This window comes from Haliotis cracherodii, unplaced genomic scaffold, assembly GCF_022045235.1.
Source record: "Haliotis cracherodii isolate W230 unplaced genomic scaffold, xgHalCrac1.p SCAF_1, whole genome shotgun sequence".
NCBI classification, from domain to species: Eukaryota; Metazoa; Mollusca; class Gastropoda; order Lepetellida; family Haliotidae; genus Haliotis; species Haliotis cracherodii.
Window position 1 is genome coordinate 15,283,459 of NW_027266264.1, and position 18,479 is coordinate 15,301,937.

The window sequence follows — 18,479 nt, forward strand, 5'->3', positions numbered from 1 at the left end:
TTCGGTCTGCAAAGCATTGTGATGCAATTTCATTGCAGCCATATCTACAGTGTCACCCAAGCGATATCTCTTGTGGGAGCCAGTTTTGGATGATAAATGCTGGTCGTTTATAAAAGAGGCGGCCAAATCGGATGGTCAGGCTCGATGACTTGGTTGCTTGCGCGTCTTCGTACCCCGACAACGTGGATCGTTGCGCACAATATCGATCACTGGAATATCTGGTCCAGAAATAATTATTTACAGGCTGCCGTCATATAGCTAGAATATTGCTGAGTGCGGCGTTATACAACAAGCCCACAAAATCAAACTAAGAAAACTAGTGTCATTGAGAACACCGAACACAGGTCAACTGACACCCAAACTTCTCACAGTCAAGAACAAAATCAGTTATCACAATAATACATTTATTCCACCCGCAAAGCAGTATCACATGTAATAGCACCATACAAACATACTATTTATGCATTTTGTCTGAAAGATATTGAGCAAGGTAATCGAATAATGACACAAAAACCGCATAGGCATGTTGGTTCTCATGATCGCACAATGCTACCGGGGGTATCGCTGCAGGGGATCAGGCAGTATTTAGCATGCGATGCAATCTATATAATATCACGGATGAGGCTAGGGGGGGGGGCTCTTTGAGCACCAAGGACGGGAAGAAAGTGACGTTACACGTCACATAATTGACAGATGAGCTATCTAAAAAGGATTATGCGATGAGCAAATCAATCGAAAATGATTTTTCTACTGTCTCCTCGTGGTCTTGTCTGGTGCTTGTTCGCTACCTACATATACTACTCAACTTTTGATAGGGATAATCAGATGTCATTCTATTCAAATATAAACTTGACATTATGCAAACTTTAGTGTATCATGGAAAGGTAAACATACCCCTATCAAAAGTGGAGTAGCAAAATACACGGCGTTAAAAGAACACCCGATCCTTTCATATTTAGTTAATCTGTCATGCCACAAAAAGAATGGGGCGTTCTTTAATTTCTTTTGAGTATTATGTATATACTAGTACATATGCACACGTGTGAAACTTTTTGAAGTGTGAGCTTAGTTATTGGACAGTGCTAATGTTCTATTACAATTCAATTTTTTTTATTAATTTTGTGTCAGAGTACTAACAGCGTTTTGGGGGGACTACTAACCACTCGTACAAAAAGGTCAGCAGTGTCTATGATTTTCCCCCCAAAGTAGTAACGCTACATAAAATCGGGAGTTCAATTACGTGGACAAAATTCTTATCTCTCAAGTATCACAGTAAAAGCTAACAAGAAAATCTAACTCTACAAGGTAAACCTTGCTTCAAACATACCAGTTGTCGGGTGTATCAAAACAATTGCTCAATTCACAATGCAGAGTTACGTCCCTTATGCACCACAGAAACCTATTTTCGCGGGTTCGAATTACGGTTCGCCCCGATTGTTTCTGGGTTTGTCAGCACCAACCCGTGCGCGTGGCTAAACCAAAGCAGTTATCGTTCAAAACCTAGATGATTTCGGGGTCTTCTCCCACATCACACTTACACGCGGTGATCTAACTGACATACTAATCAAAGCAGCGTTAAGCCAAACTCACTGTTGCCCAAGTTTGATTTGCTTGCTGGAACCGTTATAAGAAGTTAATGACGTACAAAGCTCCTCAGTCCCGTGTCCATTTACAGTTAAGGTCTGGACGTAATATGTGAGTGACTTGTGTCAAACTGAGACAATTTCTTTGTTATCAGAATGATTTATGAATTGCGAGACTGATATACCTTATGGAATTATAGTTGAAAAAAACACGTAAGTTTGAGGTGGAAAAAACACGTAAGTTTGGGATGACTTTTCTGGGACTCCTGGATCCACTTGCAGAAAGCGATCTTAGCGCTAAGACTATCGTTAGCCTATGTTAAAGTATGGGAGTTACAATCATCTTAGCGCTAAGATCGCTTTGTGCAAGTGGTCATACTCTACGCGGTGCCCAGTAACTTTTTAAAGCGTATGCCTCGCATTAGTAACACCCTTACGAATGTGCTCTGAATGAACCCCACCATCCGGCGAGCTGCCATTTCCACTTGGTACAGAATTAATTAATGACAAGTACTGTCAACCGACGCATTCAGTTATTATTGTAAGCGAAGGAAGAAGCGTATCTTTAAATTATATATTTACCGAAATGTGTTTTTTAAAATATACCTACATTCAATTGGGTTAATAATTCGGTTTGGATAAGACTAGCCTCGTCATACCAAAAGACGTTAAAAGATGGTACATGTTACCTTCCCGGCGCTCGTCTTTGATAAGGGTGATTAATCAACTGGCAGGCTAGGAGTCAGCGTATTGTGTCTGATTCGGGTAAACTGCGCAATATCTCAGTGAGCTGGCACAATAAAACCGGCACAAGTCTCTACTAGTAGAAGCTGCCACACACGCACGTGCATATGTCGCTAATTAATATCACCTCACCCACTCATGTTTCCAGTATTAAGCAAGGCTTCATGTTATTTCTATCTCTTGGGCTTAAAAGGTCTGTTAAATCAACAAGCAACCGGTAAAAATTAAAAAAAAGGTCAAGAAGTTGTGAAAGTCACCTCGGTGTCCTGGTAAATGTTAACTGAAATACAAAAATCGCTGTATTGTCTGTAACACAGATCAGATATGTAATACCCAACTATGGCATTCTATAGACATAGACTAGCATCTATTTGGGATCGTTGGTAAACTGTGATTATTCGTTGTCAGATGAACTAGGTTTCAGTCGTCTTTGAATCGATGAGATCATACTGTTAGATTTCTTCACTGGTCTCCGACGGACAGGCGGTTCATTGTTTGCATCGTCATCAGAACTGGATGCAACGTGGTGATTTGATTCTGATGACGAAGACGTCAGAAAACCCCAGCGATTCCTACGCTTAGGGGCTTCTTTGGTGACTGCGGCCGGTTTGCAATCTCTCACAGGTCTTGATGTGTCAATATCAGAGGAAGAGGAGGAAGCTTCCCTGAGATCGTATTCCCCATCGGAGGACGAAAGTGAGAGGAGCGAGGCGAAAAACCGTATCACCTTATTCCTCCGTTTCCTCCTCCTGGGCACACTGGCATTTTCACTATCGTCTGAAAGCTCCTTCTCGCTGTCAGCGTCGGAATCACTACCATACATTGTTTTTGTCTTGGTTCGTTCACTCATGCTGCTTTCCACATCATCACAAACCTCCTCCTTTCTAGTGTCAGTGGTGACCTTAAGACCCTCCTCCGGGACCGGAAGTTCACCATCTATAGGTGTGTACCCACATGCTCCTAGGAGCTCCTGGTCTTGGATTTTTGTTGCCTCGTGTTCAGGATTTTCGTCAGGTGGTTCTTTTTTTTTAAACTGAAACAGCAGATCAAGTGAGGACATAAATCACCTAACAATATTCGCCAAACATAAACATCAAATGACTATCTACGAATGTGTGAATGGGTTTTCTGGAGTCAAAATCATTTCAGTCGAAGTTTTAAACCCTATATCGTCACTAGTAATGACGAGTGATGTTTAAACTACAACTCCTACAAAGATTTTGACATTTTCTGAACATTTACTAATTTTCACGATACTTCTGACCTACACACGTACACACTATATATTTACAGGTACGCCGTCACATAGCTGGAATATTGCGGAGTGCGGCGTTAAACAACAAACATACGTTCAAGACCAATCTCACAAACAAACCTCGTTTTGATTCTCAAAGTCCTGCATTTTCTTGAAGACATCTACCAACTTGGAGAGTTTGAAGTCCACCGGAAACGAGTCAGCGCCCTCTGACGTGGCGTCCAGCACGTGCCGACATTCTGGACAATTGACTGGTCGGTGGTGACCAGTGACAATGTCCTTCTGAGACTGCTGACCGATGAAGGCTTGTAGACAGTTTCTGCAGTAGGAATGGCCACACGGTAGCCTCAACGGCCTTTGAAAAAGTTCCATGCATATTGGGCAAGTAAGTTCACCCTTCAGATCTGTGGCCATGGTAACAGCGGCCGGGTCACGATTCCTGTAAATCATTACAAGAATCACATAAATCGACTATATTTGGTAAGACGAATATTTGGTAAAAGATTATTGTTTGGTCCTTGCAATTGAAACATTGGGTATGTAGGAAGGGAAAACTTTCCATATTTTCTATTTTCTATATTTCTTAATATAGCGACTGCGAACAGTCGTTAATTATGCTTTCAAGTGAAAAACATTGTATGTTTGGTTTATTCTGTATCACAATAATAATAAGAAATACTGAAACTAGTAACTTCCGCGGAGACAGAAAACACGACCCCTTCGTGTTTTTATAGTTTCACTCTTACAAAATAAATTTACAAAAGAAAGTTAGGCATTATTAATTGTTTAAAAGGTAAATGATTGGGAAGACGGGGGCATAATACCTTCTACGACATTCCTTAATTTGCACTCCGACAGTTTGTGAAAGCCAGTGCAAAATCAGCGTGATCAAACTTTAGCAGAACGTTGTATGAACGCATGAATCATAGCTTTGTGATAACGACAAGTGGATGTCTTGTGTTGAAGACAACATAACATACAATAATTCAGGCCTCAAAGTTTAAATTTTTACCAAGTAGCTATATGGCTACAAGTATTTATTTCCAGGTAGCCAGAGGTAAAATCAAGAAGTCAAGCCAATATTGTATGTAGCCAAAAGCATTTGGAATTATCTTTATAAAATAACTATTCGAATTTCTTTATTTCACACACTGAAGAGGCCACAGGCCTATAGTACATGTTGAAGAATATACAGTTTTATACAATTTATGTACATATCTCACCAGATCACCTCACGTCATTCCACCTCGCATTTCAACGCAGTCACATAATTTCACACATTCAGTACAATACCATGCCCTGTAATTTCATAATTTCTATATTACCATATCACATCTTGTTATATCATACAACATATTCTATAACATCATATTCAAATAACTATTATAATATGTACACGTTACAGCACTAGTCTTGAAACTGTATCTTAATGGAAACTGTACATGAATTTTTTACTTGTGACTTGAACAATGATGCAATTTATGTCACTAGATTATATAGGTATATCCTCGCTTATCCAATGAGCATTGTCAACTAAAATAAAGTACTAATTACATTAATTTTTGTGTATTTTGGTTCATTGTCGACTTTAGAAGGAATTATTCCCGAGTACAATTATTAGCAGACTTGTTTTCCAATATCAGCTGGGTTTTTTTAGTGTGTCTACAGATGTGTAGCAATATAATCTAGTCGCCACAAGATATTTTTCAAGGTAGTCATTTGGCAACCTCTGAATTTTAGACAGTAGACAAACTGAAATTTAGGTCGCATTGGCTACCGTTTTAGTCGCAACTTTGAGGCCTGCAATTTCTAAGCTAATGTTCTTTTTGTGATCAAGATTGGTACATTATGAATATGTAGGTATTTACCTGGTCCCTGAACTACAACAGCGCACTAGTCTAACATACTAGTCTACGTATAGTTGTGGTGACATCAATATCGCTAAACTGGAAAACGGAGACACCTGGAGACATTTTGTTCCTCGGTGTCGTAGATTTGTTAATCAATGAATTAACGTATTCAGGGCTGACCATCTGTTGTTGAGGGGTGCATGGGGAGACTGGGCATGCACATGTGTGATTACTATAAGCGTGTGACCTTAAATATGATCTAGGTGTGATGCGAACTGTAAAAAACTTGGTATTGTAGGTGAACATTGAGACTGTGACGTATTATATTAAACACATTAAACTTTAATGTTTACCCCGCAATAGTCCAGCTATATGACGGTGGTCTGTAAATAATCGAGTATGGACCAGACAATCCAGTGATTGACATCATGCGCATCGATCTACACGATACAGAGGGAAACAAACGATACAGCCTTCTGTAAACCTCTTATGACATGCGCGCAACTCAAGTAAAATAGTTGGGGGAGTCACACTACTAGCGAACTGCTCACACTGCTCGCCTTTTCAGCTGCTTACTGTTTCGCTGGATGAGGGTCAAGGACGGACGCAGGATCTCAGCTAGTGGATTCAATAACATTGTGCAATGTGTATGTGTGTGTGTGTGTGTGTACTGCAAGCGCATATAGGTGGAATGTCGTCGATGTGTGTGTGTTTGTGGGGGGGGGGGGGGCGCCAATAGAGATCATGTGTTTCTGCTTCTGTGTGTAGATCAAAAAAAAATGTGATAATGGTCGCACTTTTGGTACGGCTCCAATGAAACCTACACGTTAGGTACTGACAAACCAAGGTTAAACGAGGCCGATATGAATGCGAGATTCGAACACACTGCCACACGTGGTTATTAACATTTATACATTAAATAGACAATTCGGAGAACACACACAGCTAAACCACAGTAATATAGCTGATATGCTTTCATAATCCCCCATAATCAGTGTGTTACATTGACACATACATCATAGTTTCCATCTGTTTAAAACAAAGATGTTTGTGAATCCAGTGACACATTCAAATACAGTTTGATAATATCTCGGTGAATTATGTCTCTTACACATACTTTGTTCATTGTTGAACGCCACACTCGGCAATATTCCAGCTATATGAACTAATCGAGTCTGAACCAGACAATCCAGTGACTGGCATCATGAGCATGGATCTACGCAACTGGGATACGATGGCATGCAGTCAACCAAGTCTGACCACCCGATCCGTTTAGTCGCCACTTGCGACAAGGCTGGGGTGCTGGGGATCTATATATATACCGTACTTACCCGAAATCCCCACGGGTACTTACACTCATATATTACATCTGGGAGATCAAATATTTATTTTAAATGTAATCTGTACTTATTACACACTTGATCCAATAATATAGGTGAGTAGTGTTTTAAATGAGAGAACAAAGTATAGTATCCAGACGTTCACAACTATGGCACATGTTCATAAAAAAAATCACTTAATTTAGTACTTAAATTCAGTCTTACGTCACGTTTCCACAGAACAGTAAAGTGGTAGACCTTATACTGAAATTCACATTTACAATTGGCCCAATTTGGAAAGTCCTGTCTATAAAATCTACTCGTGCCCATATAAAGGTAGACTGGATGAAAACAGACCAGGCATTAAATATCAAGGTACAATATAAATATACTAGCCTCGAGATGGCCCACGTGTGAGGCCGATCATATCTGTCAACACCCAAGTATTTATCACAGGTAAACAAATCAAGCTGGATCATAATAATACCATAAATGATGAAATATAGCCTGCTACTGTTTACGCCATCAACAACGTATGAATCACCGTCACAGGGAGAATGCGTCATCCAGCTGTCATAGTCAGCTTACCTACACACAGTACTTACCGTGTCACGTGACCCACAGTCTCGTCTGTTCTCTCGATCGCAAGAGTCGACAACTTCCTCCCGTCAGTAATTATCCAGCAAACATGCTACATTACATGGCTATTGTGAGAGTAAACTTACTTGTCTATGGTGTACTCATCTCGATGAAACACAGGTATCGACGTTTTATCAACCGTAATTCTATCTTAGCGGACAAGCTGAATATTTTCGACAACCTACGCAAATCCGAGTACGCTCCGTAGCAGTTATCTCCCTTATCCGTTCATTTAAGACTAAGATAAGTGAATAGTTAGCGGCTGTCTTGTGAAAGCTTTCTAGTGGGGTCAAAGGTAACCGGTGCATACAATGATTCAAATCGTATTAAAACGAACATTGAATCGGTTTCCTGAATTATAGTTCTAGCAAGACTGAACTAAACAACAACTGATTGGATTATCTCACGCATGTTTCGAATCAATTCCTGTTAACTGAAATATTATATACCATACATATAAATTTGTGTTCAAGATATAAATATTATTCTTTACATGTAAAAATAAATTTGCGTTGCATGAAATGAAGTCATTTGATCATGAAATGTGAGTTTGCTTGTTGTTAAACACCACACTCAGCAATATTCCAGCTATATGGCGGCGGTCTGTAAATAAACAGACAATCCAGTGATTGACATCATGAGCATCGATCCACGCTATTGGGATACGATGGCATGCATCAACCAAGTCAGCGAGCCTGACCACCCGATCCCGTTAGTCGCCTCTTACGACAGGCATTGTCTCCTATAACGACAAGCATGGGTTGCTGAAGACCAATTCTAGCCCGGAATCTTCAGGGGGGAGCATGTAGTGTATGTGCATGTAGTAAATCTATTATACATACATACATACATACATACATACATACATACATACATACATACATGTACATGAAGTATATTTATTATAACATACATACAAACACACGCACGCACGCAAGCACGCACGCACACACACACACATACATACATACAAACATACATTTGATGAAAGTAAGTGTATGACATTTTTACAACCAAACATATATAACTTCTTTGATGGGGATATTCAAACATATATTTCAAACATATATATAGTTACATAGGTCTTGGCATATGGTTACTCGCCGAACACCAACGTTCGATTCCCATATCGATACAATATGAAAAGCATTTTATGTGGTGCGTATTCAGTGGAATATTGCTTTATGCGACTAAAAACATAGTCACGCACTCAATACACTTGAACATTAATCAACCCATCACCATATATTCACAGACGAATAAACAAAATCGATAGATGCCCGTTACGATCAACTTTGTTGTGACTAATAGGTCGATAATGGCGAAGCCATTGTGACATGTACAAAAGAATTCCAAAGTTCCGAAGTTAAAAAGGAATATGGCACAACCATCTGAAAAAATAATGGGTAATGCGTAATAGATTGCACTCAGCCCGCTTTGATGACTAATTATTAAAAAGTTTTATAGGTGCTCGGGCAACTAGGCCCATTACACCTTGCTCATGATAAAGGTTTGCTGAGTACCTAGATAGTTCATAGAGTGGTGAAACTGCCTCACGCTTTAATATAGGCAAGAATGACATTCTGAACGTCATGGCGAACGATATTTCCAGAGCATGAAAGTCCAGCCGATGAGAGGTAAATATTGAGAACTGTGAGAGAATACACCAATGCATTGCGCTGATTTACATTTTTGGCAATGAAGTTAATAATGAGCCACATTGTCAAGCTGATTACACACTGTACACTGTGCAGAAATGTCTTTATCAATAACGTTGAGATAAGCGCCAAGAGCACAATGCAGCCCGCTTCGGATTACTTAGAGTGCTCTCCCCTGTTCGTAGCAGACGACCAACTTGATCATGGCACGGAAGTAAGACCTGTTGTAAATTGCATTTCACTGTGTGTATTCCTTATACGGTATGTTACTTACAACTAAAAACAACATGAAATCCTTACTCCTACCTAACGAGTTTCTCATTTCATATCATATTTATGTCCCGATTGGAACACTGTGAAAAGAAAGATTTAACGTCACGTTCAAGATTGTTGCACTTTTATAGCGATGTGTGTGTGTGTGTGTGTGTGTGTGTGCTAGTCCGGACTAATGCCGATTTTATGGTTCAAAACCGCAGTTAAACTAGAATACCCCATTCAGACACTGTATACTGACTCCGAGCCGACCAGTTCCTGAATACCGAGCGACAGGCAGGGTTACAACAGTACGTCGTTTGGTATGACGCAACCGTGGCTCTACCCCTAGATCACGGAGGCGGTCAGATATGAGACGGGTAACGAACTAGTTTGGTACGATACCATTTATTACCAGGCAAGGATGATTTTTAATCATTATACCAACAACATTACGCAATGTCCATAAGCTTATAATGAGGGCAAGTGCATATAGGACACGTGAAGATCTGGGGTAGAATAGGTCTTCAGCAACCCATGCTTGCCCTAAAAGGCGACTATATGCTTGTCGTAAAAGGCGACTAACAGGATCGGATGGTCAGGCTTAAGCTGACTAGGTTGATGCATGTCATCGTATCCCAAATGCGTGGATCGATGCTCATGGTGTCGATCACCGGATTGTCTGTTCCTGATCCGATTATTCACAGACCGCCGTCATATAGCTGGAATGCTGAGTGCGGCGTTAAACAACAAACAACAAACAAACAAACAATAACTACATGTATTTACCAAAACTAGGCTAAGCTTGAGGCGCGTACACCTATTGTGAAACCAGTTTCATTATAAACATGGAGTCCAATCCGAACACCCTTGAGAACTAAATACCGTTGAAGTATTCGTGAAATTAGATGTTATGGCCCAAACATATCACAACATAATCGCGTTTAATTTCCTTTTTATGATTTTGTGTTAAATTCGATGAAGAAATTGACACGTGTTTTCAATGACAGCGCCATAACAAGAGCAAACAACACTATCAATGTTTTTCGTGGGATGATTATTGTCGGTTTTAGACGTTATCACATGTAGAATTTCATCACTGTAGATGAGCCGGTACTGTGACAAAGTACAAATGGCAGCGTGTAGCCTCATATGAAAGTGAGATTCAACTGTTGAGTAGTCACTCCATCTATCTGACTGGAGTTATAAACCACATATAATTCAGTTGGTATAATAATAATAATAATATTTTCTTTGAAGGGGAAAAAAGTGTGTGTGTGTGTGTGTGTGTGTGTGTGTGATAGTTTATTTTGCTATCCGTGATCGTTAATTCATAGTTAAATCATCTGTTCATCTAAAATTACAATTGGTCAGTATTCCCAAAAATACTGACCAAAGGCAATTGTTAATTATAAGTTACCAGTGATACATTTCTGTTCTACCTGTACAACGACTCCAACAGCTCTTATATGGTCCGTGTCTGTCGCATGTAATCTCTTTTCTCGAAAGGAGCTTTGGACTTTAACTTCGTTCCCGCCGTTCGCAACTACCCCCACAATATTGTGTATCAGAAGAACAGACAAATGAAAATCATCACACATAAATCATTATCCAAATTTCTTCTCCTGAAGCAAAATGAGCTAAAATCAATTACATGTAAAACATAAAAAATAGTTTATCTAAAATGGAAAAGCATACCATATATTAAAACAGTCCGCGCTTTATCAGGCAAAGTGCGAGCCACTGTAGATGCCATTATCAATCACGATGTTATTATGACGTCATGGCTACCGTAATTTGTGTAATGGCGTCTGACTTGTATCGGTACGGCTCCCTCGACTCGGGTGAAAGGGCGAGTGCTTAATGATCCAACTGATGAAATAGGCCCTACAGGCCGAGAGAAACATGCGACTTGCTTTTAATGTCAGTATCGTTATACCATAATTTAAAATGCCAACGACCTGCAAACTCTGAAGATTGACGTTCGAATAGCTCTCAAAATGACCTCCCTCTGATTTCTGCGGAATCGAAGGACAAGGTCGAATGACGTCACTCGACGTATAGTTACGTAATCCATTGTTAATGACGTTTTTCTAGGCCAGTGTCACACTGACCTCTGTTGTGTATGCGTAAATGTCAACTGCTCACCATGTGATAATGTTTTTGGATTATGATCATCGATTTAGGACAGATTCTATCTATTTTAGTTGTGGTATCGGTAAGGCTATCTTTCAGGGTATTACCATTTGAAGAAGCTCTGGGTCTGTTGAACTTGTTCTCCTTTGGGATTTTAAAGCAAATATGCGGAAGCATATACGCGAGAATGGAAGCAATGGACAAACTGAACATAGTTCTTGCTTGGATAATTTATAATGGTCATTTTCCGTTGTCTCAGTTATGGTACGACTCATCACCAGGAACAAAAAATAACAAACGAACAATGAAACAAGTTAATAAACAATTTATAATCCCCTAGTCGTATCCATTAAAGTACAAAGAAAACGTCTTACATAAAGGGAAAACAAAACGTGCTAAGTATGAAGCTTAGAACTATTATTAAATATTCCGTTGTTACAGCCAGACAAGGTACTTGTCATAGTATGTTCAGAGTGGGAGTTGGTGTTACGAGTAACGACCAAGACTTCGGCTAAATTACATACAATAATCTTAAAGTGTAAATTCAAAATTGATAATGAGTTAACAATTGCCATTGGAAACATAACATAATTCATGAAACAATATTTACACACAACAAAATAACATCTGAATATGATACATGATTCAAAACAAATTTGACAAACCTGAGATGCCTTCCTATTGCTTTTGTAATAATACAACATGACCTCTAGGGTCTTGCAGAAAAAATAATCCAAACTTTTAAAAACAATTGCACATATAAGGTTCATTTTACCTTTCAATTTACATGTTTTACAAGGTAAAATAAATGAAATTGATCAAGCTATATGTTATTTTCAGCTTCACCGATCATTTGTTGAAACTTTTATGGATACAAACTTTACAACAGACGTGTGGGTAAATTTACAACTCATTGTTTCCATCACCCGAACATACACATACTTGAACAAAACACCATGATAGACAAGGGGTCGACCATTTCATATTTTTGGGTTGGTCTGGGATTTGTTTTTAAATTGTATCATGTACAAATAATTTTGTTGTGGATCTCAAAATATGATTATTTTTAGCTTTTCCTTTCCAAAAGTAAACTTGAGTGACGCATTGCAGTGACAGGAAAATATTTCGTGTGGTACAACCGGTCAACAAATGGTAGGCCCCTAAACGCTTGTAGTGCCATTTTAACAGCAACAGAAGCTGATCTTGCTGTACGTTGGTTATGCAGAAAGCGTTTACTTGCATAATGGTACATATGCTAACAGCAGTCATGTCATTTTATTGCTAAGATCATGTGAAGAAATTAAACCACACCGCATGCACACTGAATCAAGGCAAACTTGGAATAAAACTCCATAGACTTAAGAGGTGCTGGACAGCCTATAATTCTTTATCTTGCTGTGTTAGTGTGGATGCATCATCGGTACATACAAGTTGGATTAGTCGACCCAAACTGTTCCAAAACAAAGTTAACTTCCTCTTCATATTTAATTTCAAGCTTCAGTGTATGTCTATCTGGTTCGGTCTTTATACAATAGTATACCTATATTTAGCAATTGGCATGTTTAACATTGGTCATGTTCAGTTGAAGCAATATGACGTAGCTCAGTGTCCTGTTGAATAAAATTCGGTATACCATCATCTAAACGTTACACCATAAATCACAACAATAGGTTCATTTCAGCGAAGTTTCTTGTATGTTTGCCATTGCAAGGATGGCTCTACACGTTCTATCCCAAATAGGGTTATTATCGTATGATAAAGAATAGCCTTATCACAACTTTGAATGACGAAATATCTTTGCATGGGACATATACATATATAATTCATTCACTCAGGGCAGACAATCTGCCATTCACCTTGTTCGTTATTTTCTAGTTTCAGTTTTAGATTTGCATCGCCTTGAAAGCTAGAACAATAATTCAGAAGGGGAAGAAGCAAATAAAGTAAAGAAAACATAACATCCAGCTGTGCATGTCATCAAAGCTGACAATCACCCACAGGGTCTGAAAAACGAAACAAATCCAAAACAAAAATGGTAATGAAACAGTGTTGAAACTATGTAACAATTATCCAAATTGTGATAAGAAGTAAACATGCAATGTAATTATTAACTATGAAATACATATTGCCATATAATATTACAACAGAAGCCATTTCCTACCTGCTGTCAGAAATGTCAACCAATTTTTCTCCATTAATACAGAAAATATATTTTGAAAGTCGTCGGCCTCTATACGAATTATGAGCAGCGGTGCGTCACGTTCTGGATATGCATCTGTATAGAAGGTTACAAATGCAATGTCCATTTACTCAATATACGCCATTGGTGATGCGCACATGCCAGATCTATATACACCAATATTTACATGTTTCCCTAAACGGAAATAAATCCCTCCACGTACATCAGGCACCGCCAAGGCACCTGCTACCCGCATCACCGTCACAAGATCAAAGACAAGAGGAACCATACTTAACTTCCCTGGATTGGAATGCTTCGTAGAAAATTATTTGTTTTTATGTCTGAAGAAAGCTCTTAGGCACATGCCTTTATGCCCTGGTATAGACTGACACGAACAAAAAAAAATTCAAATTAAACTGTTTTTGGTTGCTTTAAAGTTGCTTCTTTTAAAGAGTTCCGTTGTAGCCTTGCGCGAGCCAGCATGCGTAGCATTCAAACACGGTGTTTCCGGTTGCATAAACGAAGTATTGCTTCAAATTACAATTGTTTTAAAATCCGAAAACAAATATGTTAGGTATGGTTCGTTGCCAACATAACAAAATATGGAATTATTAAACAAATGTAACTATACGAACAGTGATAAATGTTAGTAAAATATATGTCACACGTTTCTCATCAGGTATCATGCGCAGAGGAAGGGTTTGATCTTCTGAGTTTTATTTTCAAACATAACAGTTCATAATAAAGCTTGCACTCTGTACCATATATATGTCCTAATGGTAATAAGATCATGTCCTGTTTGCTTTGTCACAGACCCCCAGACGAACAAAGTAACCTTCGCCTAAGCAGACCCCAGACGAACAAAGTAACCTTCGCCTGAGCAGACCCCAGACGAACAAAGTAACCTTTGCCTGAGCAAGATACCTGAATTCATTATATACAAATAATACTAGAAGACAATTCTGGTTCAAAAGTCAACCTCGAGGCACCATCTAGGAAAAGGTTGTCCCAAGGCCAATATTTCCAACAGCTTAACCAACCCTCTCTGTAACAAACAACAAATTGCGGCGTCACACTACACCAACAGTTCAATCTTCCACCTTTTGACAAGATCCCGCTCCTCCAACCTCTCTGGACAAATGTCAGATGTTATTCAACTTGACCTGTATCGTTCACTTCCGGTTCTTCTGGCTCTTTCTTTATATCGTCGTCTTCGGCGGTGAGAATCTTCTCGCGCACCTCCGCCGACGCCTTGCCCTTATCGACATCATCGCACCAGCTCCGATACTGCAAAATCAAAATTTCGTCTTTTTTTATATGATCTTTTGACAAGCAAGCATGCATGCCATTTGGTATTAAAAAATATATTATTCACGTAGATTATCTAGATCTCATGCACACATAGAACGTTTATCTTCTTCTTTAATCCCAAGTGAACTGGAAGTAGTTTTTCTATATCTGACTGTAGAAAAAAATGGCTAGCAGTCTAAAACCTTAAAGCAAAATCAATCTGAGTCAGCTGCAGTGCGTGTATATGTAGAGAATACCCAGTGTATTACATGCATGTATATCTCAACTATATGATAATGGAAAGGATAAATAATACGGAACAAACGAGGATGATGTCTGTTCCTATCATTCGTTGCTGGATAACGTACACAGAATGGACCCTTGATTGATATCTGTCTCCAGCAGTATAAAGAAACAGTAGGTACTGAAGCTCACCGTGTGCAAAGCTACATACTTGTGCTTAGCATATGTCTCTCTATGATGCTAAGTATAACTTCAATATTTAGTGTATTGCTACATGAAATGCTGCGTCCATTAAAGGAGATTTGTTCTTACAGAATAACTATAAAATCAATAATATTTCTTGATGTCGAGACATTTCGTATGACCTATGACACAGGCAGTTTAATGGCCAATGTTTACAAATATTATTATTGCAGTGAGTAAATGAATTCAAAGCCACATTTCGGTCATATCACAGTGTGTCGGTTTGATGTTGGAGGAAAACCCGAACTGATGCAGGTCTTACATGTTCACCCCTTAGGTGAAACCCACAAGTACCGGTATGGTATTGGCAAACCTAGAATTATAATCAGGGCGGAACGGGATGATTAAACGCGTAAAACAACTGGACCACTGCACTGAAGAACAAACAGCCTGTGTTGCTCACCTCACTGCCTGTCACTTGATACCTGATGTAATTTGATACGTGCCACGCCAAAAACAATATTCCATTAGACACCCGATGCCGTTTGACAACACTTGCTTCTTGATACCGTATGCAAACTGACAATGGATTCCACTTGCCACTATAGACAAGGTGTGCCGAATGATATCGTATTATGTCACTTTACAGAGTATTTCACTTAACAACGAATATTGTTTCAAGAAGTTTGCCACTGGTTGTGAATGCCACTTAACAACGTTCTTGTTGGCTATATGTCCTGCCACTTGATATACCGTATGCTGTTCAACACGTGTGTCCCACGTGACATTTTATACGCAAACCGACATGTATTTCCCTTGCTAACGTACACCTTACGTCATTTTGACCACTATGCCCCTTGATGCGGTATGCAACTTGACAAAGTATGTCGCTTCACAATAAACTACGCGTTTCAGTTGGCAATTGATAATAATTGTCACTTCAAACCTGTAACGTGTGCCGCAAAACAACGTATCACCTTATTACGTATGCCACTTATGGCACCCGCGACGTGATCAAGTTGGTCTAGAACAACCTTCAATCTGCTTCGTAAACACAATGCCTTTCACACAATATCAGAACAAAAAATTGATTGGAATGGAAAACATTTTATCTCATTTCTTAGACCTGTTCCACAAAGCGATCTTAAAGCTAAGTTGATCGTAACTCCCATACTTTATCATAGGCTTACGATCAACGTAGCTCTAAGATCGATTTGTTGAACAGGGCCCTGAAGAGGTTTTCACTCATGGTTTTGCGGACACTCTCAATTTGTCACTCGGTGAAATAACGATGTTATTTGGAAAGAAAAACCAATTATCTACAGTGTTATATATACTTGCACTGACATTTGCACGTGTCGTATTATATTCATGAAGCTGATTGGTCAGTTGAAGCAATATGGCGCAATACTGCCATGAGTAAGTACAATGCGTTATGACGTCATCCATTGTTCGTTGCGTCACAAATTGAAATTACGCTTCAGCGACGAGTCTGTTTCAAAGTCCACATGTCATACACGTCATCTGATTCCTTTCTTATATATTCGGATTACCACAGTTTATACATTCAGTTAATCTTATCGGTACTCTCCAGTAGATGCTCCGCTTTTCATGCAGTATTATCATTCAGATATTTACTGCTAGTAACAGTATTATGTTATTGTCTCTCCGACGACAAACTCTACCGACACAAATCGGTGTTCTTATTAGGAAGTAAGAATGCAAGGGTAAATTATCAGATAGCCCTTAAAATACACTGTGAAAGTGTGCTCAAGAATTTTCACCAGTGGCCAAAGGCACACCGATTTGAACGGGGATGGGGCCTTTTTGATCAGTTTTCACTTCAGAACACAATGCTAGTTTTCTTGGGCTTATCTTTCAGTGCCTTTATTAATACATGAGCAATTCGATTTCTTTCACGTATATATATAAATATGTGCGACTGCTTTTTAGTGTATTGAGAGCAGCGTGCCTGTATCGAGGTCATATAGCAGTAGATACTTGAAATGTTTGCTGAGATTAACAAGTGTGTCAGACAATAAATGCATGATTAGTTCGTGAAGCTATGTACTCTCATAAGTGTGTGAGTATGGTTCTACGCCGTTTTTAGCAATATTCCAGCAATATCACGGTGCGGGACACCAGAAATGAGCTTCACACATTGTACCCATGTCGGGAATCGAACCCAGGTCTTCGGCGTGACGAGCGAACGCTTAAACCACTGGGCTACCCGACCGTCCCACTTCTCATAAGCAGAGATGTATGTATGTATGTATGTATGTATGTAGTGAGTGAGTGAGAGTGAGTACGGTTTTACGCCGCTTTTAGCAATATTCCAGCAATATCACGGCGAGGGACACCAGAAATGGGCTTCACACATTGTACCCATCACACATTGTACCCATGTCGGGAATCAAACCCAGGTCTTCGGCGTCACGAGCGAACGCTTTAACCACTAGGCTACCCGACCGCCTCTGTATGTATGTATGTATGTATGTATGTATGGTCACTACTACTTCAACACACACACACTATCTTCTCTAGCAAACAGGAGAAATATGACGTCAACAATGATACGACAGTCAACATCATGTCAACAATATTTATTTTCATTACGTAAATAATACTGAAGAGCGCATGAAAATTTTATTTTACATGTACCTTACTGTCGTATGGATGTACATTAACCCAATTTAGATTTTTAACCACGTGGATAATAAAATACGAGTTATCCCCCCTTGACTGTTTAAAACTCTCGCCAGAGTTCTCCAATGGAGAGGAGACAGTGCATTTCTTACATTTACATCTTATACATTTGCTATTCACATCTTTGCATTGAACTGATAGACTGAGACGAGCGTGTTGACTGATGTGATTTCTACATACTTCTTGCTGTATGTGTGATGTTTTTTTCATAATGTGGACAGGTGAGAAAGATAGCTTGGTTTATTGGGATTAAGGTTCACATACAGTTGCTAGATGAATGCAATTTCCCTTAGTCGACCTGTAAAAGTTGATGTACATATAGCACCAAATGAGTTATAGTTTCATGTCTACACTTACACTTTGTGTAACCTATCTTGTGCATGCCTGTTGAATATTGTCCAGTGGGTTCCAGCGTGTGTCTGCACCTTACGATAACTGTAGG

The 18,479-nt window shown here is 39.2% G+C and overlaps 1 protein-coding gene across 2 annotated transcripts; it reads right to left on the minus strand.

Annotated features, from left to right (window-relative positions):
- Nucleotides 1-1,811: 1,811 nt before the first annotated feature.
- On the minus strand, nt 1,812-7,604 carry LOC139460642 (tripartite motif-containing protein 59-like). Of its 2 annotated transcripts, none has more exons than XM_071242113.1 (3): nt 7,477-7,604; nt 3,703-4,021; nt 1,812-3,360 (listed from the first exon to the last, which is right to left on the minus strand). In XM_071242113.1, the coding sequence occupies exons 2-3, from the start codon at nt 3,994-3,996 to the stop codon at nt 2,722-2,724; spliced, it is 933 nt and encodes a 310-aa protein (XP_071098214.1). In that variant the 5' UTR covers nt 3,997-4,021; nt 7,477-7,604; the 3' UTR covers nt 1,812-2,721. The 2 variants fall into 2 exon arrangements, with proteins under 2 accessions (XP_071098214.1, XP_071098221.1); XM_071242120.1 differs by lacking the exon at nt 7,477-7,604 and adding an exon at nt 7,357-7,462.
- Between the last annotated feature and the right edge of the window lie 10,875 nt (nt 7,605-18,479).

Coding starts and splice junctions, on each gene's coding strand:
- LOC139460642 (XM_071242113.1), bottom strand. CDS start 3,996: ATGGCCACAGATCTGAAGGGTGAACTTACTTGCCCAATATGCATGGAA. Junction 3,361..3,702: donor ACTTTGAGAATCAAAACGAG/GTTTGTTTGTGA, acceptor CTGCTGTTTCAG/TTTAAAAAAAAAGAACCACC.